This window comes from Garra rufa, chromosome 3, assembly GCF_049309525.1.
Source record: "Garra rufa chromosome 3, GarRuf1.0, whole genome shotgun sequence".
Lineage (NCBI taxonomy): Eukaryota > Metazoa > Chordata > Actinopteri > Cypriniformes > Cyprinidae > Garra > Garra rufa.
In genome coordinates, this window is record NC_133363.1 from 36,030,352 (window position 1) to 36,053,581 (window position 23,230).

General features: G+C 36.6%; 1 protein-coding gene across 1 annotated transcript in view; it reads right to left on the reverse strand.

Annotated features, from left to right (window-relative positions):
• The window catches only part of cep89 (centrosomal protein 89), a 102,092-nt gene that overhangs the window by 61,583 nt on the left and 17,279 nt on the right, over window positions 1-23,230 (reverse strand). The window contains exons 8-16 of the mRNA XM_073836054.1: window positions 19,389-19,502; window positions 18,472-18,660; window positions 15,465-15,607; window positions 8,622-8,672; window positions 8,224-8,307; window positions 7,162-7,265; window positions 5,872-5,987; window positions 2,866-3,046; window positions 357-524 (exon numbers count right to left, since the gene is read on the reverse strand). Of these exons, the coding sequence (XP_073692155.1) occupies window positions 357-524; window positions 2,866-3,046; window positions 5,872-5,987; window positions 7,162-7,265; window positions 8,224-8,307; window positions 8,622-8,672; window positions 15,465-15,607; window positions 18,472-18,660; window positions 19,389-19,502 (1,150 nt within the window). The remainder of the gene's footprint in view (window positions 1-356; window positions 525-2,865; window positions 3,047-5,871; window positions 5,988-7,161; window positions 7,266-8,223; window positions 8,308-8,621; window positions 8,673-15,464; window positions 15,608-18,471; window positions 18,661-19,388; window positions 19,503-23,230) is intronic.

Below are 23,230 nucleotides of genomic sequence, written 5' to 3' on the forward strand. Positions count from 1 at the left end.
GGATAATCTGTGGTTCGCTGGAGTCCCAAAGCTTTAGAAATAGCGTTATTACCTTTTCCAGACTGATAGATCTCAATTACTTTCTTTCTCATTTGTTCCTGAATTTTCTTCTTGGTTTTAAAGGGGGGGGGGGGGGGGGGGGGGGGCATGTGGGTTTACATTATCCAGAATAAACAGCCTGCCCCCAACTCAGCACACAGGGATTTTGGGATTGCAAAAATGACTCACTTCCATACACATGCATACACACCAGGGAGAGAGTAAGTAAGACAGAAACAAAAGAAAGAAATCTGCGCATTAAAAGCATCTTCTGTATGTCTGCATGTGTGTGTTTGTATGTGCTTGTATGTGTGCACCTGTTAGCTTGCTGTGAAAGCTGGAGCTCTGTTTCCATGTGCTTGACGTCTGTGTTAAGGTTGGTTTTGTCTAGTAGCAGAGTCTTTCTCTCCGCCTCCAGCGCACTCACACGAGCCAACAGCTCTTCAACCTCACTATTCTTTAGCCTCTCATGATCCTGCAGCTGTCTGAAATGCAAACACATACGCAACTGAGTGAAAAGAAAAAAAAAATTCAAGGTTAAAGCATACAGTATACAGTGGTGTGAAAAAGTGTTGGCCCCCTTCCTGACTTTTTATTTTTTTGCATGTTTGTCACACTTTCAGATCATCAAACAAATTGAAATATTAATCAAAGATAACACAAGTAAACACAACATGCAGTTTTTGAATGAAGTTTTTTATTATGAAGGAAAAACAAAATCCAAACCCACATGGCCCTATGTGAAAAAGTGTTTGCCCCTTAAACTTAATAACTGGTTGGGCCACCCTTAGCAGCAACAACTGCAATCAAGTGTTTGCGATAACTTGCAATGAGTCTGTTACAGCGCTGTGCAGGAATTTTGGCCCACTCATCTTGGCAGAATTGTTGTAATTCAGCCACATTGGAGGGTTTTCGAGCATGAACCGCCTTTTTAAGGTCATGCCACAGCATCTCAATAGGATTCAGGTCAGGACTTTGACTAGGCCACTCCAAAGTCTTCATTTTGTTTTTCTTCAACTATTCAGAGGTGGATTTACTGGTGTGTTTTGGGTCATTGTCCTGCTGCAGAACCCAAGTTCGCTTCAGCTTGAGGTCACGAACAGATGGCCGGACATTGTCCTTCAGGATTTTTTGGTAGACAGCAGAATTCATGGTTCCATTGATCACAGCAAGTCTTCCAGGTCCAGAAGCAGCAAAACAGCCCCAGACCATCACACTACCACCACCATATTTTACTGTAGGTATAATGTTCTTTTTCTGAAATGCTGTGCTACTTTTACGCCAGATGTAATGGGACACACACCTTCCAAAAAGTTCAACTTTTGTCTCGTCAGTCCACAGAGTATTTTCCCAAAAGTCTTGGGGATCATCAAGATGTGTTCTGGCAAAATTGAGATGAGCCTTTATGTTCTTTTTGCTCAGCAGCGGTCTTCGTCTTGGAACTCTGCCATGCAGGCTATTTTTGCCCAGTCTCTTTCTTATGGTGGAGTCATGAACGCTGACCTTAACTGAGGCAAGAGAAGCCTGCAGTTCTTTAGATGTTACTGTGGGGTCTTTTGTGATCTCTTGGATGAGTCGTTGCTGCGCTCTTCGGGTAATTTTGGTCGGCCAACCAGTCCTGGGAAGGTTCACCACTGTTCCATGTTCTCGCCATTTGTGGATAATCTGTGGTTCGCTGGAGTCCCAAAGCTTTAGAAATAGCGTTATTACCTTTTCCAGACTGATAGATCTCAATTACTTTCTTTCTCATTTGTTCCTGAATTTTCTTCTTGGTTTTAAAGGGGGGGGGGGGGCATGTGGGTTTGGATTTTGTTTTCCCTTCATAAAAAAGACCTTCATTTAAAAACTGCAAGTTATGTTTACTTGTGGTATCTACGATTAATATTTAAATTTGTTTGATGATCTGAAACATTAAAGTGTTACAAATATGCAAAAAAATAAAAAATCTGAAAGGGGGCCAACACTTTTTCACACCACTGTATATTTACAAATGGAACAAACAGCATTGCTATTTCAAGGTGCTCTCAATAAACTGTTTATTTGTTCTGCCTGATATAGCATCTTGGAATAAACTGACACCTACAAAAGTGTCCAGTTAAAGATGCTTCTCTATTAGCAGTTATGCATGCATAAAAGCAAAGGGTACCATTTTAGACATATTTCTTTTTATTGAAAAAAGAAACTATTGAGTGTCTTTAAAAGACCTTCATTACATAACATTGTATAAAAATCCAGCTGAATTTAGTGTGTCTACTACAGAAACAAACTATCTGTATGTTGGAGTGTGTGTGTGAATGAGTTAGTGTCCTTGGGTGTGATGAGTACATCTGTGCTTTTCACTTAGTCTATACTTTCGTTTGTTACCTCACTTAAACAGACAGTGTGTAGGGTAAGAATGTGTAGGCTGATTCTTTTGCAGTTCACATTGACAGGTAAAAAAAAAATGGAAAAAAGGAAAGAAATAATTCTCTCTTCCTTTATTTAGCTCTAGGTTATTTCCAAAATTAATGAGATATCCTAAAAAAATCTATTTTTTGATATTCTGGTGTAACTGCAGTGAAATATTCCATAGATAGCCCACTACTTTCCCTCAGTTAATACTCACAAAAATCCTCTTGCTGCAAACACTTTAATACTTCAGCAGCTCATCAATAGCAATAAATGTCTCTCCTTGATACTTTTCTGTCCGTTCTTTATTCTGTCTTTTTTAAGCTTCTGCCTTCTAGACTTAGACTAATCAATGAAGAAGAAACTTTCCAAGGAATCTCAATCCAAAACAAATCCTCAAAATATCTATTCCATTAACATGAAATGCATGTTTGGTACCTTTTAAGTTTGTCAGTCACAGCGTTGTGTTCAGCCAAGCTCAGAGAGTGTTCTAGAGCCAAGCGCACTCTCTGAAACTCTGTCTTCAGGGCATGGTGCTCTTTATGCTCCACCTCCAGCTCTTTTTCCAGAGCCTGTTTCTCTGACTCCAACAACATCAGCTGTTTGGAGACCTTACAAACTACACACAAATAAAGAAGTGTTTTATATTTGTATATACAAGAATAATATGTATACACAGAATTATGAGATTGAAAATTCGCAATTCTGACAAATTAAATCATAATTGCTGGATATAAACTCACAATAGTGAGAAATAAAGTCAGAATTGCAAGATATAAATTAACAATTCAGACTTTTTTTCTCAGAATTTTTCCACATTTTTCAGAATTTTTCTAAATTTTCTTTGATTTTTTTCTCAATTTTGACTTTTTTTCTTAGAAAACTTGCAATTGAAAGTAATAAAGTCAATAAAGTCAAGAAATAAAGTCAGAGTTCTAGAAATAATGTCAGAATTGCGAGTTATAAACTTTTACTCAGAATTGAGTTTAAATCTTACAGTTTGACTGTTTTTATAAGAATTGTGAGTTCTGACTTTATAACATGCCATTTCAATTTATTAAGTCAGAATTGTGATACATAAACTCGCAGTTCTGAGAACATAGCAGACTTTTTTTTTACCTCAGAACTGGACTTTATAACTCGCAACTGCAATTCTGACTTTATTTCTCGCAATAGTGAGTTTATATTATGCAATTCTGAGAAAAAAAGTCTGAATTGTGAGTTTATATTTTGCAATTGCGCAGACAGTAAGGAACATGCTGAACAGATGCAGGTATAGAAGATATAGTACATGTAGGGAGTCAGGAACTTAAGATAAACCATCTTTAATTTAGAAAGATGAGATCTCCTAAATATCTTAAGCGATTCTTATCCTTACCGGGAATTCCAAGTTATGTTATGTATACTAGAACTGTATGTTCTTTAACAAAAACAAAAGTTATTTAGAAAAAATTTAAATATTTATGATCTTGATTTTATGTATTTTTTTTCATTCAGCATTTTAATATTAGTGAGTTGTATTGTTTGAATATATTAATTATTTAATTGAATGCTTTGAAGTATGGAAGCCCGTTTCTGTCACTGAATAAATAATAAAAAGGTTATTATGACTTTGCACAATTTTTTTTCAGAATTGTGAGATATAAATTAGCAATTGAGAGTTATAAAGTCAGAATTATGACATTGCAAATTCGCCATTCTAAGAACATATCAGTATTTTGTTCTTTTTTCCCCCTTAAAACTAAACTAGCAAGTAATCTCACAATTCTGACTTTATTTCTTGCAATAGTGAGTTTCTATTATGCAATTCTGAGAAAAAGTCAGAATTGTAAGTTTATATTTCGCAATTCTGACTTTATAACTTGCGATTGTGAGTAATAAATTCAGAATTGCGAGGCATAAACTCAAAATTCTGAGAAATAAAGTTACAATTCTGAGAAATAATGTCAGAATTGCGAGCTATAAACTCACAATTCTGATTTTTTTAAATTAGAATTGCGAGTTCTGACTTTATAACACACAATTGCAATAAAGTCAGAATTGCGAGGCATAAACTCGAAATTCTGACTTTTTTTCTCAGAATTGTGAGATATAAACTTGCAATTCTAAAAAAACATAATCATTCTTTTGTTTTATTTTTTCAGCTCAAAATTGAAATTTAAAACTTGCAACTCTGCAAGTAATCTCACAATTCTGACTTTATTTCTCGCAATAGTGAGTTTATATCATGCAATTCTGAGAAAAAGTCAGAATTGTAAGTTTATATTTCAATTGCGAAGTCTTTTTTTCACCTCAAAACTGGACTTAACTTGCAACTGCAATTTTGACTTTATTTCTCGCAATTGTGAGATTATATCATGCAATTCTGAAAAAAAAAATTCCAAGTTTTGAGTTTATATTTCGCAATTGCGTGTAATAAAGTCAGAACTGCAAGACATAAACTCGAAATTCTGAGAAATAAAGTCACAATTCTGAGATATAAAGTGAGAATTGCAAGATATAAAATCTCACAATCTCACAATTTTGACTTTCTCAGAATTGCGGGTTCTGACTTCATAACACGCAATTGCAAGTTAGGTCAGAATTTTAAGATATAAACTCGCAATTCTGGCAACATTTTTTCCCCTCAAAATCGGACTTTATAACTCGCAACTTCAAGTTTTTATCTCGCAATTGTGAGTTTATATAATACAATTCTAAAAAGTCAGAATTGTGAGTTTACATTTCGCAAATCTGACTTCATAACTCGCAATTGCGAGTTTATATCTCAACTCTGAGAAAAAAAAAGTCAGAATTATCGCGATAAAACGTTGCAATAACCATTTTTATTTTTTACTCAGTGGCAGAAATGGGCTTTCTAAGGGCCCTATTAAAAACACCCATAACACACTTAATTTTTAACCCTTAACAGTTTAAGTAATAAACAAAATCATTCAAAACCCATCTTTAAAGCACTCACTGAGTTATGCTGACAGCAAATGTCATCATCTGTTGGTGTCAACACTGATATATGTGAACAGACCTATACTTCCTCCCCAAACTCAATCCATTGTTGCTTTTCTGGGCTGGCTGAAAAGCTGTTTTGATGCATTTACACATTTAAGGGGAATCATGTTTTTTTTAATGTTTAAGCTAATACTTAGAAAATTAGGAAATACAAGCTACAAACGAGCAAACAAGCAATAAAATATTCTTCTTTACATAAAATAAATGTCACAGTATTTTAGTGCCTGATTCTAAAACCCACAACATTAATCTTGAGCTGTTTTTGTTATGAAACTGTCTTGATTAGCAGCTGCTATCATTTGAGACTACACCTGCTGTCAGACTACACTACTCAAAGCCAGACTAAATGTTTAGTATGGCTCTTAGGAGACAAGAAAAAAAACCTGAAAAACATCCAAGAGCATTAAGAGGTATGAGGTGCGATTGTGTATACCATACCCTCCTGTGTATGTTTGCTGTGTGCTTCTTTAGCTTTGGCATGCTGTAATTCCAACTGCTCTATCAATACTTGATTCTCCTCCAGCACCAAGCGAGCCTGCTCCTGCAGGTGCCTCCTACACAAAGCACACACACACACACACACACACATGCACAGAAATGAACAGACACCTGTGTGAGTGTTTGAATGAACAGTAAGGCTAGCAAGAGAGATGAGAGTTCGTTCACTAATGAAGAAGACGAGCTGACTGTGAACAGCTTGCAATTAATGCAAAGACAGAAGCTAGAACCTCTCTAGGACATACAGATTAATTCCAGTTGACACAGTTCTAAGTTTTGGGTTAACACACACTTCTCAGCTGAGCTCAATGACAGGTTTAAATTCAGAAATTCAGAGAAAAGGAAAAAGTATTTCTGAGAAAGCGGTGCAGTGCTGTAAAGCAAAAGTGTTCTTTTTTGTTTTCGTATTGACATTCTCATTACGCAATGTAGAAAAGACTGCTTTCGGCATTTACTTTTACACACACACAATTTCTATTTGTATCAAGATGAAATTTTTCTGTATGTCTGGTGTGCTGATGCAAACACTCCCATGGCAACACAGAAATGAAACATGGTTTAAAAACAAGCCATAACAACCTGAAGGAGACATCAGAAAACAAATTATCAAAAAAAGTAGGGCTGGCTTGGTTCTTTCAATCGGTTGTTGGTTCAATGAAGGCAGATCTGATTGCAAGCTTGCAGCCCAGTTTAAGCAGACCAAATGAATAGACAAGTTCGGCATAAATCACCATAAAGAAGTATGGCATTTCACCAAAAGATTTACCTATGATTTTGATTAAAACTTATTTTTTTTTAAAATGTGAAAAATATGTCTTTTTTCATATGTGCTTAAATGTCTTAAAGCACCTGAACCACGGTAATCGCTGCTTGCAGCTATATTTTTTTATTTTGTTTTTTTAACAGTGAAAATGACATATATTCTTAGTCTTTTTGTGTTGAAACATCCTCACTAGGCTCATAACCTCAGCCCCATGACCGTCAGGCATTATCAAACAGGCTACCAATCCTGTGGCTAGCAGAGTAAGGCATGCCTCAAGGACAAGATGCAGTGTTTTTGTTATCGCCCTCAGGACTATCGCAATCCCACTGGACATTTTTCCCTTTCACTTTTTTCCCCCTTAATTTCTGTGAAACAAAATTCTCAGAGGGAATTGCAGTATAAATCCACTGTGATTTAATTCCAGGCACATATACTTTTACATCACACAGAAACACACTCATACTCACCATTCTTTGTTGCTAACAGTGCTGCTTTTGTTGACCTGAGCATGAAGTTTCTCATTTTCCTGAATTACCTCCTCTGCACGTGCTCTCAGACTCTGTAGTTCCTCCTGTCAAAAGAAACATAGGCTACATTTACTTTGCAATGGAAAAAAAACTCCACAAACTGCTAAGATACTTTAAGAAAGGTTATTGGTATGCATGAACATTCTCTGGTGTATCTGTAAATGTATTCATCTCAGCCAGAGATCATCTGAAACTTCAGCATAGGTGCACAAAGCGAAAAAGTCACCTTAGCTCTCACCAAACCACTGCATAGCAAGCTCTCAAAATAACACCTTCACACAGGAATGAATTGCTTTAATCTTATCTTTCAGATAAATTGTAGAAGAATCTGGGACATTTTTAAAGCATAGGTTGCATTGTGTTTTAGTGTATATTTGTCTTTGACATACTTTTTACAAATATAACTAATGTATGTCATTATTCAACCCTTGACTACAGAGAGAGTACAGTTCAAATAATTGTCTGTCCCTTTAAAACATAATACGTGACTCTGAATGGAGAGATCTTTAAATTCAAGGCAGGTAAGTCTGGTGGGAGTGTTGGCTGCACTGCAAGTGTGTTAGAAAGAGAGAGAGACAGAGATCAAGTGAAAATGAGAAACGTGTGTGACAGAGAAAGATTCCAAGACAGAAAACCAGACTATTAAAGAGAGATTATTACATAGATCCTATGATTAGTGAGGCTAAAATCAGCTTTCCCTGCATGAACCTCATTTTCATATTCTCATTTTACAAGACTATATGGCTAGCAGTGGCATCTTTTATTGGTACTGTGAATATTAAAACAATAGACTCTTGCATTTGACGCTCATAAAGTAACAATAGATGAGTTTACACATTATATACAATAGAAATTAATCATAATAAAGTGATACATTTCTATCTCTCCAGTGATTTTTTTTGTATTACTTCCAGAACAAACGTCACAGACAAAAGCAGTTATAGTTCTAACCATGTTAGACTCAAATTTTCAACTTCTCACACAAGGCAAAAACAAACTCACCTCAGAGGACTTGAGAAGTTTGTCTTTGGCATTCAGATGGTCTTCATAGGCCAGCAGCAGGGGTGATAAATATTTCAGATCCAGCTAAAGGCAATTTAGAGTACAAGCATAGCATTAAACAAAAACAAATAAACTTTTCCGCATTTCTCTTCTGTCCAACAACAACAAGCTGTGAAAAAATCTGACAAGAGTAGGCCATCACTGTTTTTGTTAAATATTACACAATAGCACAAAATAAGCAACAAGCATTTTCACTTAAATTATGAAATGTCCCCATAACAAACCTGTGCATGCATCATCTTTGGATAAATAACCAAAAAGAATGACTAGGAAGAGACAGTATGGAAATGTAAATCAAACACCCAATGAAAGCTACAGATTACAATAAATGTACATACCAGCCAAGGAGGTGCAGGTCCTTTCACTGGCAAACCTTTAAACTGAGCATTCTGGGAAATTTAGGACAAGAAATGCATTTGAGTCTATAGATATTGTGATGTGACAAAAGAAATAAAAGTACTGTAATTACACTGAAACATAATTACAGACAGTTCTTAGACAGACAGCTGAACTGTAGAATACAAAGAATGAGACTCATTTGCAATTCTCAATGCACACATGGCAGTGAAATGAAATGAAAAAAAAAAACACAAAATAAAGAAAAACAATGAAAAAGCAGCACAGACGAACACAAAAATGCAATCTGTGTGAATGTACCAGTATGCGGTCACTGAGATTAGCAGTGACATGAAAATTTGTGACATGATGAGATTAAGTCTGACAGCAGTGTGAGAGTGCGTTTTAGCAAGTGTTTGGATATGTGCTTTAAAGGCAATGAGAGATGAGCCTTTTTCGGACATTGACGCAGGAGGGCAATTCAGAACTCACAAGTGACATGAGCCAATGGACCCCTCAGGATAGAGAGAAACACACACACACACACACACACACAGCTCAAAGCCAGCTCAGAGGTTGCTTAAGGACAAGCTGCCATTGTGAGTTTAAGAGACAGATTTTGTGAGCGTGACGTGGTCTGCAACCTTCTCTCTTCCTTTAAAACACACACTTCTGTTTATACTGTGATGACCTTGATCGATGACTACTGACATTTTTTATATTTACGGTAAAATAAAAGGGGATATTAAAGGGGTCTGATACAGGTGAGTGACCTCTCTCATAACAGGGTCAGAAATTAACTTTTTCATTAATTTTCATCAATATTTGCCCCCTGGAATTTATTTCCGGAAGCATGTTTTACATTTGTGAGGGGAATTTTTAGAATCACCATATTATTATAATCACCATACTACAAGAGCATTTTAGTGTCATTTAAAAACATTTTTAAAAATCTAAGATTACGAGATTAAAGTCGGAATATTTAGAGAATAATGTCAAAATATTTAGACAATAAAGTCAAAATAGTTTGACAATAAAGTAAAAATATTTCGAGAATAAAGTAAAATTATTTCGACAATAAAGTCAAAATATTTCGAGAATAAAGTCAAAATAGTTTGACAATAAAGTAAAAATATTTCGAGAATAAAGTAAAATTATTTCGACAATAAAGTCAAAATATTTCGAGAATAAAGTCAAAATAGTTTGACAATAAAGTCAAAATATTTCGAGAACAAAGTCAAAATAGTTTGACAATAAAGTAAAAACATTTCGAGAATAAAGTAAAATTATTTCGACAATAAAGTCAAAATATTTCGAGAACAAAGTCAAAATAGTTTGACAATAAAGTAAAAATATTTCAACAATAAAGTCGAATTTTCAACTTGTCTATTACAATAATGTGTTTTTCACACTCTTTAATGTGGCGTGAAAGTTTGCTATATTTGCCTCAGTTTTAGAGGCATGTGAAATAGTCATCTTTCGATTACAATGAGACATATCCGCTTTATTAAATTAGGCTATACTGTTTTTTTTTTTCCATTCCTTTTGATGTTCCTTCACATTTATATTGTGCTATAAACTTTAAATAAAGAGGAAAAACATTTGTATTAATATTTGTATTTACATGAATACAGTGAAATGTCCCACCACATTAAAGAGCTTGAAAATCACATTATTGCAAGACATGTTGTTTGTATTTCACTATAAAACTGACAGATTTTAAAAGCAGAGACTTTGTTTTATATTAAAATGACCAATAGCACAAAGCTTATTGCTATTATATTTTATTGTTGCCGCACTGCAAATAATGAATGCAATCTAAGACGTGAAATATTATTTCCATACTGTCCCCCAAGTATATGACACATGATATAATTTCTGCTAATTACACATTCAAATAAATTCTGGTGACCTGCCAACTTCTTCCAGTGCTCCTAATCTGGGCCATTTGCATGCACAATATACAGTGAGGAAAAATATTATTTTGAACCCTGCTGATTTTGTATGTTTGCCCACTGAAAAAGAAATGATCAGTTTATACTTTTAATTATGGATTTATTTGAACAGTGAGAGACAGAATAACAACAAAAAAATCCAGAAAAACATATTTCAAAAAAGTTATAAATTGATTTGCATTTTAATGAGTGAAATAAGTATTCGACTTAGCACAACCCTTGTTGGCAATCAAAGAGGTCAGACATTACTTGTAGTTGGCCACAGGTTTGCATACATCTCAGGATGAATTTTGTCCCACTACTCTTTGCAGATCCTCTCCAAGTCATTAGGGTTTCGAGGCTTCATTTGGCAACTCGAAACTTCCTCCCTCCACAGATTTTCTATGGGATTAAGGTCTGGAGACTGGCTAGGCCACTCTAGGACCTTAATGTGCTTCTTCTTGAGCCACTCCTTTGTTGCCTTGGCCGTGTGTTTTGGGTCATACCCATCCACGACCCATTTTCAATGCCCTGGCCTCATCCATCGTCCTTTTGATGCTGTGCAAATGTCCTGTCCTCTTTGTTTCCACCTCCATGTTTGACGGTGGGGATGGTGTGCTTGGGGTAACAGGCAGCATTCCTCTTCCTCCAAACACGGCAAGTTGAGTTGATGCCAAAGAGCTAGATTTCTCGAGTTCTCCTCTGAATCATTCAGATGTTTATTGGGCCCGTACATGTGCTTACTTGAGCAGGGGGACCTTGTGGACGCTGCAGGATTTCAGTCTTTCACGGCGTAGTGTGTTACCAATTGTTCCCTCACCGTTTTCATGATCACTGAAACTCCACGAGGTCCACGACATCCTTGAACAGCTTTTTGGTCTTGGCCATGGTGGAGAGTTTGGAATCTGATTGATTGATTGCTTTTTTGCTTCTGTGGACAGGTGTCTTTTATACAGGTAACAAACTGAGATTAGGAGCAATCCCTTTAAGAGAGTGCTCCTAAACTCAGTTTGTGACCTGTATAAAAGACACCTAGGAGCCAGAAATCTTGCTGATTGATAGGGGATCAAATACTTATTTCACTCATTAAAATGCAAATCAATTTATAACTTTTTTGAAATGTGTCTTTGTTGTTATTCTGTTTCTCACTGTTAAAATAAACCTACCATAAAAATGATAGACTGATTATTTCTTTGTCAGTGGAAAAACAAACTAAATTTTCATCATAGGTCCAATGTTGTTTTCACAGAATGAGGTCTGAACAGATTATGTATTTAGATTACAGAAAAAAAAAATGTTTTACTTATAATGAGTGACATTTTTAAAAGGCTGCCTGTGGGATCGCAATCACAATGCTTGGTTGGATTTTTTTCTAAATCTATAATTGTGTGAATAATGAGCAGAGCAGTGGGCTAGTTTCAAAGTGCTGATTCATACTGTTACACAAGCACCATGCATGAACCATTTCATTTTTTGAACAAGAACAACAACAAAAAGCAGGTTTTGGCTTATATATTAACTTTTCTTACAATGAAAATTAATTACAGGTAATTAAATTCATTAGAGAAAAAAGTAATTCTTTATACACTTCTTAAAACGCTACTCATTCTAAAATAATTTGATTTGTAAAGTGCTGCGTGATCCTGTGTGCAATCTACTTTTTATCTCTAATTAGAGTAAAAGTAACACCGCTGAGAGTCCCCAGACATAATGACTCAATCACATTGCAGCAGTGTTGCCAGCCACTGCCCTAATCACTGCAGCAGCCCTCCCGTACACGCTTCCTGCGGCCCGCTCCCTCAACAGTGTGTTCAGACACATTCAGCGTTACACTGATCCACTTAAGGCTAGAAAAGGAAGCAATCAACAGTACTGTAAAAAGCAAAAGCTGGTGGATAGAGTGAGAAGGAGACAGAGAGAGCCTAGTTTCGGAAGTACAGCATGTGTCTGAGTCTTCTTTAACTAAAGCCCATGTGACAACTGACCAAATTTCCTAAAATTTCAATCCTGCTGAGATGGAAGGAGCGGCAGCGGGAGAGAAAGAGCAGAAGCGAGAGTGAGATCCAGGCTACTGACCTGAAACTCAAGTGACAGAGTATATTTAGCCCGCCGATTGTCTCTTCTCTCCCTATCCGTTCGCATCTGCCCAGCCACACACCAGTGCTCAAATTAAAGTCAGCTTTTTAACAACCACAGTTCAAGGTAGGGGTGGGACGATACAGGTAACTCACGATTCAATTCTGTGGCGATATGTGGCCCACGATATCGATAATATCGCGATTCACGATATCTACGATATTTAATATATTGGAAGAAATTTCATCAACGATATATCACGATATATGTGACTGAAAAAGAAAAAAATACCCATGATAAGAAAATCTTATGCATTTATTAATGCCAACATTTACAACACTGTGCAAAGAAATATGCATTTGCATAATAACTCACTGCCTCCTGGTCTTAAATGTAAACACTGTACAGCTAGACAGATAAAAGTGCCTGAACATTAAAAAACAACATGAACATTAACTAACATGTGTAAACCTGAAACGTCAGTAGTAAGTTTACTGTAAAGTGCTTTATGTTAACCTGGACAGTGGTCTCATCAAGGCATATTCTTCTTGAGGAACAATAACGCCTGTTTCACACATACTCCGTCTGCAATGTGTATGCAGTCCGTGTGCGTTACGTATGCGATGCAGAAGCAGCACGGACTCATTTTGCTTTCACACAGGACACGTTTGCAGTCCGTTCCTGATCCGCGGCTGTTTACCACAAACACACCATTTATCCGTTATTTTGATTTCAAATACAAACGTGCTTTTTCAGCATTGTGATACTCTTTTATCACAGTACACTAATACAATTCTAGATATATTCACGTTTAAACTCAACGTATAATAAACAACGTATTATTCAATGCACTTGCACAGCAACCGCGTGCAGTGTGAACGCTCTAATCCGTTAACATGGGTGCGGAAAAAAAATACTCAACGCATTAGCACTGCAGACGGAGTATGTGTGAAACAGGCGTAACTGATCAGCATGCTCAACTAGCGGGTGCGTCTTTGATTTGTTTTTCGTTATCCTCCGCCATTCTTCTCACTTCTCTTTTTTTCTGCGCTTCTTCTCTGATGTTGTCAGATAACTTGTGTTCTTCACTGGCCGCTGCTTCCGCCACTTTACGCCTATTTACTCGAACAGCGCCCCCCGCAAACAGAATGGTAGATATTGGGTAGTGACAGTGACACTGACGACGGGTAAATTAATCATTTGTGTTGTAATAAAATATCGATATTGGCCGTTAGTGTATCGATTATTTATTGCGACAGAGAGCACAACAATATATTGCAATATCGATTTTTTTTCCCACCCCTAGTTCAAGGACAGTCAAATGTTCACTCGCACTAAATGAACAGATCTGATATGAACCTCCTGAGATGTGAAAATGGAAATTGGAATATTTAAGAAAGAGCATCAGTTCTGTGATCAGCAGATCTCTAATTCATTGCAGTTAGGGACTGTTAGCGCTAAGCTCATCTTTAAATGAGAAGCACTTCAGGCATCTGAATACTGTACAGAGATGAATGAAAATAAAATTAATATATAATATACTAAAGTATCTAAGCAATCAGAAGAGCCATTCTTTTGGTGAACCAGTGAGCCAGACAGGCTCAAAGTTCAGGCAGCCCTCATCAATATAAAATAAGCTTAATCTGTCCCTTCCACCTTAATAAAATGACACCAGCGGGACAAATCCGAGATCTTTGATCCTTCAAAGATGGGCGGCAAAGAGGTCACGGTGCTCTCGGGCTGTCAAGCTCTGAGGCTTTGTTAAAGAAGCTCAGTTATGCAATTCCTCTGAGTGCTTTCCACTTATTATGCACTGCATAAAGGCTCATAAAAAACTTACGACAACTCAGCTGTTCAGTTACAAGGCTCTTGCTCCTACGTGCAAATCCCAGCATATTTAAACAACATACTGTCTTCACCAAAGCGTTAATAGTAATATGGTTAAACAAAGATCTACATAATTTTTGGAAGTGTCTCAGCTGCCCACCGTCTCAGAGGCGCTAGAAGATAACTAATGCATTCATAAAATTAAGACAAGCTGCATGCAAGGCTAAAACAGAAACAATTTCTGATTCCACGTGCACACACACACACAGATCTGGTCTCAACCTCTTGCTGGTTAATGCTCCTTTGAAATTATAATACCCTGCAAACTATCATCTCAGCATTAAACAGGAAGTAGGAGATGAAAGGATGAGCTGCATATCATTACTTTGGTGTCAGCTAATCACACCCTGCAAGACTGAAAGGAGACAGTGTGAGATACTACTAAAATTCTGAGAGCTGATTACTTTTTCATCAGTTATAAAAAAAATTGAGCTATAGTTTCCAGCGGCCCACCAGAATCAGTCTGAGATATGCAGCAATTAACGTCAGTTATCACACAGCAGAGATCTCTCGCATCAAAACAGTGGATAAGGCAAGTGAGACTGCAGATATAATGTCCCGTACATGAACTCAAACATTTATCATTTCAGAAAACCAGCTCCAGAATTTTAATTAAAGGCTGCTGTGTGGCATGTTTCTTGCCCCAGTATGTGAAAGTACTACACATATTCTTTTGCAAGCACTTGAAAGTGCATTTGTAGAATCATAGCTCTCTCCCCTTGACACAGAGTAACTCTGAGAACTTCCGCAAAGCTAGAATATCTATTACATATACATTAATATTTATGTCTAGTTGAGGGAAGGGAACGTTCACTGTAACTTTTGGAAAAGTATAACATTTCAAAACTCCTGACTCTTTTAATGTAGTGCTGGGTTTGAGTCTACAGACCTGTCTTTAAAACACTTTCAAAGCTGTCTATGAAAATAGTGTAGTGTGGGTTATTTTACCTCATCCTTAGTGAGTGGTCGGAATCTGGCCTGGTATCTGCTAAGCTCCACATTGAGACGGTGAACAGTCATCTTTAGCCCATCATTTTCATCCACCAGCTCCTGAGCCTGCTGCCTTAGACTCTGTAACTCAGAACTCGCACCTATACACACACATACAACTGCACATAGTTAAATCAGAGCTGATTTATGCATTTATCAGAGCAGAAACTCACACTACTAAACAAGCAAACTCAGGCAAGAACTCCCACCCAAAAATATATACATATATGGGTGTTTTTTCTACTATGGGCATTTTGGGTCTTCTGTGTCATAGGAGAATTTTATCAATTAAAGGATTAGTTCACTTCCAGAATAAAAATTTCCTGATAATTTACTCCATATAGTGGACTTCAATGGTGGTCAACAGGTTGAAGGTCCAAATAGCAGTTTCAATGAAGCTTCAAAGGGCTCTACATGATCCCAGCAGAGGAATAAGGGTCTTATCTAGCGAAACAATTTCTAATACAAATACAAAATGTATATACTTTTTAACCACAAATGCTTATCTGGCACTAGCTAGACCTCACACATTACGTAGTCACATACGCCTGACGTAGACGGAAGTTCCAACCCAGTGTTTATAAAACGAACGTGCAAAGAAAGTCAAACACCCTTTGCAAAAAAAGGACTGATTGTTTCGCTAGATAAGACCATTACTTCTTGGCTGGGATCGTGTAGAGCCCTTTGAAGCTGCACTGAAACTGCAATTTGGACCTTCAACATGTTGGCCACCACTGAAGTCCACTATATAGAGAAAAGTTCTGGAATGTATTCCTCAAAAACCTTTAATTTCTTTTCATGAATGAACATCTTGGATGACATGGATTGAGTAAATTATGAGGAATTTGTTGTTCTGGAAGTGAACTAATCCTTTAACTTTTCCCCAAGTTTGAACTTCCAAAATGCAATTTAAACTCAGTTTCAAAGGGCTATAAACGATCCCAGCCAAGGAAGAAGGGTCTTATCTAGTGAAACAATCGGTTATTTTTTAAACAAACTGACAATCTATATACTGTTTAACCTCAAATGCTCGTCTTGTCTCGTCTCTGCGATGCGCATGCATAGTCTGTGTGATCGGGGTCAATACAGTTAGGGTATGTCGAGAAACTCCCATCTTGTTTTCTTCCCCAAGTTCAAAATTGTCCTACAACGCTGCAGAAGTACCGACCCAGTGTTTACAAAGTGAACATACAAAGAAGATCAAACGCCCTTCACAAAAAAAATGTAAAACAGTGATGTAGGACGATTTTGAAGTTGAAGACAAAAATGTAATGATAGTTTTTCAACATACCCTAACTTTATTGATGCAGATTACACAGACTACACATGCGTATCGCAGAGACAAGACAAGATGAGCATTTGAGGTTAAAAATTATATAAATTGTCAATTTGTATTGAAAATAACCGATTGTTTCACTAGATAAGACCCTTTTTCCTCAGCTGGGATCACTTAAATCCATTTAAAGCTGCGTTTAAACTGCATTTTAGAAGTACAAACTTGGGGGCACCATACATATCCATTACATGGAGAGAAATCCTGAAATGTTTTCCTTAAAAAACATAATTTCTTTACGACTGAAGAAAGAAAGACATGAACATCTTGGATGATAAGGGGGTGAGTACAGTATCTGTAAATGTTTGTTCTGTAAGTGAATCTAATCTAAAAGAGATTTTCCTAATATTTAGATTTTTTTCACCCTCAGATTGCAGATTTCCGAATAGTTGTATACAACATCATCCATACATCAAAGGAAAGCTTATTTATTCAGCTTTCAGATGATATATAGATCTCAGTTTCAAAAATTTGAAACAAATTTCAAAAAAATTTAAAAAATAAGTTTTGTGGTCCAGGGTCACATTTTAACAGAAAAACTCTTGCCAAAATGAATAATAAAATGATACTGAACAGTTTTAAAGATGTGACCTTCATATAAAAAGAAAGAGTTTAAATCCATTAAATTTAATATAAAAACCCAGAGACATAAAATGCCTATAGTATAAGAAATGCCCATTTAGTATATTCAGTTGCCACTTTATTAGGTACACGTGTACACCTGCTGGTTAATGCAAATAACTTATCCACAGTGCAGCAATCACAGCATGCAGACATTTTTTTTTTGTTAATTTTTGATGTTCCTGGCACAGGCCAGGAAAGAAATGTGATCTGCAGTAAGTGATTTTGACTGTGGAATGATTGCTGGTCACTGATGAAGTGGATTGAGTATCTCAGAAAGTGCTGACCTCCTGGGATTTTAGTGCACAACAGTTTCCAGACAGTATTCACAAAAAATGGTGTTGAAATATCTCTGAATGTGCAGCTGACAAATCATCAGTAGGTGTGTAATGCTATAATATTAATATAATCTAGAGATCCTACCCATAATTAGAAAGTTGTAACTAATAACGGAGCAGCTGAGTATGAAAAAAGCAATAGTCTTATTAAAATAGGTTGTTTAAGTGATTTTATAGCTCAGTTGTCAAAAATTACTGCTCAGAACACTGCTTGAAATGAAGCAGGCATATGTCGAAGATTATTGCTATTTGCAATGTAGATTTGTTCCACAGGACATTGCTTAAAGGCATAGGTCACCCAAAAATTAAAATTCTGTCATCCCTGTTTACTCCTCATCATGCTATTCCAAATCCTGTATGAGATTTTTTAGCTTACTGTTTGATGAATGGAGCATTCAAGCTCCCGAAAGGACACAAAACTATCATTAAAATTTTATAAAAGCTTTCGTAAGTGGTCCGTACGACTATACCGAAAGTGGTCTGAGGTCATACAAAAACTTTATTCTTTAAAAATTCACCTTCAGCAGAACAGAAGAGAAAAAGTCATATGGATATGAAGCAACATGACAGTAAGTAAATGATGACAGAATTTTCATTTTTGAGGGAACGACCCTTTAATGTTGGATAGGCTCTGTTAGCGCTGTGGGATGTATAGCAGCAAGTGAGGAGGCACCTGTGGAGTTTCCTCTCTTTGTGTGAGAGTGGCAGAGCTCCTGCTGGAGATGCTCAATGTGCTGACTCTGTTGTAAACATCTCTTCTCCAGCGTCTGTTTCTCCTGGGCCAGAATTTGAGTCTGCTCCCTCAGCTCCTTTACAAGAGCTTGCTGCACCTCTAGCGTACTGCGCAACACTTCACTGGCCTCTGCACCACACAGCACACAGGGCAGGGCAAAACACAGCACAGCCACACAAAATAAAAACCACAGCACAGAAACACAAATACAATACAATACAATACATAAGAATGTGAAAACAGAATTTTTAAGAGCAAAAAAATGCAAAGACCAGACAGCAGAAAGGGCACACACAAATGAAAATGTCACAGAAGAGAAATGAAGGAGAAGGAGAATTATGTGAACATTTGATGTGTAGATGATTTCTTTTTAAGGTGGACTAAATTAATTCCATTTGATGTAAACGGTACAGCATGTTTATGACCATCTGTTTAGTCCTAATACACATTAATGAGTCTGGCGCTATATGGTCTGTTGAGAATCCTCAATATATTCATTCTATTAGTCTGGCTAATCTTAATGTCAGCCTTATCAAATTACCACAGATTAAAATGAAAATAAGCAGCATAAACAACAAATTAGAGACAGACAAGCTTAATATTATTAAATAATTTATACAACTAATGAGATCAAGTTCATTAGTTTCTTTCATTAGTCTTTTGTGCTCTAGCCTTTAACTGGAATTGTCCTGACAAACAAGTTAAAATAAAATAAAAATAATCGGTAATACTTTTTATTATTTATTAAGCATTGAAATGAAGCAATAATCCACTACGGGCCATTTGTTACTGTGACTTTAGGATTAAAGAGATTTTAGCTCCAAAATGATCATGAATGAGTTCATGCTACCCCTCACCTGGACTGATGTCTCTCTCTTTCCTTCTTACTGGACTCTCCTTCATCTGTGAGGTTTTCCTTTTTGGAGTATTCAGTGATCTGTGAGACTGAGGGCTCCAGTCTTCATTAAGCTCTGACAAGAATAATATGAAAAAACATTTATAAAACATGGAGGTAAGTGAAGTAGTAAATGAGTGATAAATTGATTGGGCAAATAATTTAGTCATTGTACAATAGAATAAGAGAAACTGATAATTAAATGAGTGAGTGAGTAAATGAGTTGTTAATGAAGGCAGTCCATCATCTAAATTAAAAATAAATTCTATATGCCGTTCAAAAGTTTGGTTAGAGTTTTCAAATGTTTTTGAAAGAAGTCTTTTATTCTTACCAAGGTAGTATTTATTTGGTCAAGAACACATAAAAAAACCTGTGAAATAGTATTTCAATTCAAATTTTATTTTATTATATTTATTATATTATATTATATTATTATATTTTATTTTATTATATTTTACAATGAAATTTATTCCTGTGATGGCAAATCAATTTTAAGCAGAGTCAGACATTTCTATAGTTTTTTAGTGTCACATGATACTTCAAAAATCAAATCAGCATATTAGAATGGTGCTCAAAAACATTTATTATTACTATATGTGATTTGTGTTATAAAGTGTTGTTTTCATAATTGTTTATGTATTGGATGTAAATTGTTTGTATTGGGTGTAACTGTTTATTTTTATTTGTAAATTTGAATTTATTTTTGTATTTTTTTTCTTATTTATTTGTCTAAATATTTATGCTCCAAGTTGGGTAATTGGTGCCGTCTTGATGCGTGCTAAAGAAGGGCAATGGCATTCCTAATAGTTTCTATTCGCTGGTGTGCACGCTGGCGAATAGGTGTAACATCGAGCAAAGATAAATTATGTGTGGTATTTATACGATATGTGATAGATTTGTGATATCTGTATTGTATTCATTTATTTTTGGTTTAAATGGGTTTAATTTGAATTTAAGTCATTCAAGTGCATTACGGTATGCGTGACCCCTCTGTTATTTGTCGGTGGTGCGGTCCCGGTAATATAGGGGCTGGGTTGTGTTTGTTCATGAGGTTTTTGGGCTGGGGATCCCAGGAGTAACATCGGGGCCCAGGAACTCCATGTTTTCTTTATTTTTTCTGTGTGGCCCAGTGTGTGTTTTTTAACGAAAAAAATGAAAACCAGATAAAGAAGTGAATTTTTGCAAACCGTGCCTCTTGCTTTTATTGGACGAATCGTGACACTATACATGTTGTTAATTGTGCTGCTTTTTTAGGATTCTTTGATAAGTAGGACGTTTAAAGGGATAGTTCACCCAAAAATTAAAATTCCGTCATTAATTACTCACCCTCATGTCGCTCCAAACCCGTAAAACCTTCATTCATCTTCAGAAAACAAATTAAGATATTTTTGAGGGACAAGGGTCCTTCCATGTTCAAAATCTAGAAACGAAGACATTGTTATAATAGTCCATGTGACATTAGTGGTTCTTCCTTAATTTTAAAGTTATGAGAATACATTTTGTGCACAAAGAAAACAAAAATAACAACTTCAAATCAACTTGTTCTTTCCCGGGACGGCCCTCCACCATTTCAGAGAGCACCATGACTGATGTCACATGGACTATTTTAACAATGTCTTACAACGTCTCTGGACCTTGAATGTGGAATGACCCTTGCCGTCTATAGAGAGTCAGAAAGCTCTCGGATTTAATCAATAATATCTTAATTTGTGTTCCGAAGATGAACAAAGAAGGTCTTACGGTTTTGGAACAACATGGAATGACATTCCACAAAATTATTAAGCAGATGAATAAACAGCATTTATTTGAAATAGAAATCTTTTGTAACTATTATAAACGTCTTTATTATTACTTTTTTGAATGATAGTGAACATTTTTTATCTCTTTTTTAAAGGAAAGCTCATGCATACTACATTTACTGAACACAGATATAATGAATAAGCTCAAAGAAATCTTAGCAGTGTTCTTCTAATATTCTTTGCCAATGTCTATAAATCTTCCAGTACTCCAGTTATTTCAACATCTCCTTGTACCATTAATCTTTCACATTCATTTGTCTGCCAAAAACACATGGCTGGCAACCAACCTCATGTTGTATCAGTTTCTTTTCCCTTACACATACTCTCATACCCTTCATTTGTCTGATTACCTCTGGATCTCACACCTACAGTCTCACACCTTCCCCTCTCCCACCCTTCAGTGAAATCCTCTGCGATTTCTCACCTGCTTCTACTCAGACTACTCCCTCAGACTGAGTACTTCCTTCTGTTGACACCTATAAAAAGCTGTAACATTCCTCCCCAAAACACTAGCCACTTAAACCTGTTGTGGTGCACTTCATTTCTAAACTCTCCTGGTGCTACACTTCAAGTCCTTGGAAATCAGAAAACCACCACAAAATGCAAGGAAGAAAACATTATGCAGGCTGACATGATTAACACATGCGGATCTACCCTGTACAATATTAAAATCTCACTGAAGGTGGGACTTATAAGACAGACTGCAGTAAATACTATATTACATCATGTCAAACATCTTTACTCATTTTGCTTGACTCTCACAAAGCTTAAAATTGGATATGGAGCTCTTAGTGGTATTGCTTCTAATCTAGATTTAATTTGTCCTTGATCTGTCTGTGCCTCCGGTCTCTAAAATCACCAACAGGCAAGATTTTGTCTGCACTTCTGACATCTCAGCCCCAGATCAGACCTCAAGGTCATCCTCGTCTCTTCCTCTAGCAAAGTTCTTCCTTCACTGGAAGTCTCTGTCGTTGTTGTTAAAGGAACACTCCACTTTTTTTGGAAATAGGCTCATTCTCCAACTCCCCCCGAGTTAATAAGTTGGGTTTTACCGTTTTGAAATCCATTCAGCCGTTCTCCTGTTCTGGCGATATCACTAGCATAGCTTAGCATAGATCATTGAATCCTACTAGACCAATAGCATCACGTTCAAAAATGACCAACGAGTTTCCATATTTGCTGTATTTAAAACTTGACTCTTCTGTGGTTATATCGTGTACTAAGACCGGTGGAAATGCAAAGCTGCGAGTTTCTAGGCTGATAAGATTAGGAACTACACTTCCATTCCGGCGTAATAGTCAAGGAAGTTTGCTGCCGTAATATGGCCGAAACAGGCGGAGTATTATCAGAAATGAGTTCCCAGCTAGTTTAGTATTTGCACTAGTGCTGGGCGATATGACGATATATATCGTGGGGACGATAGAAAAGTGTCTATCGTCCTATTTCTCTTCTATCGTCTCTATCGTCTCTAACCTAATTTTATCAATTACTAAAGAAAATATTGCATTAAATAGGCTATGACAAATGTATTATAGTGTCTTGTTGCTGTGCAATGCATACTCTACCCTATAAGTGATAATCAAGAATAAAAACGAACTTTTTCATAAACAAACTCCGTCTTGTGCGACGTGACGCTTTACGTTGTTGCGACATACTTTAACTCGTGAGTGCTTAGCCTAAAGATGGAGACGCAAGAGGTTGAAGATGAATGCCCGGATCGAGTCGCAACAAACTGAAACTGCTACGCAGGCAGCAGACAAGAAGTAACGTTACTTTTACCGACACGTGGGGGTACGTCAGTGATTTTGTTGCATTTTGGCTTCAAGAGCTCCGACACGGAGCAGAAGACAGTCATGTGCAAACTCTGCCAAAAGACTGTTTCCGCGCCCGACGCTGACGCCTGTTTCAAGCCTTCGTCTGCAGTGCGTATGCGTTGCGTATTTTTTTTCCCGCACCCATGTTAACGGATCAGATCGTTCACACTGCACGCGGTTGCTGTCCGGTA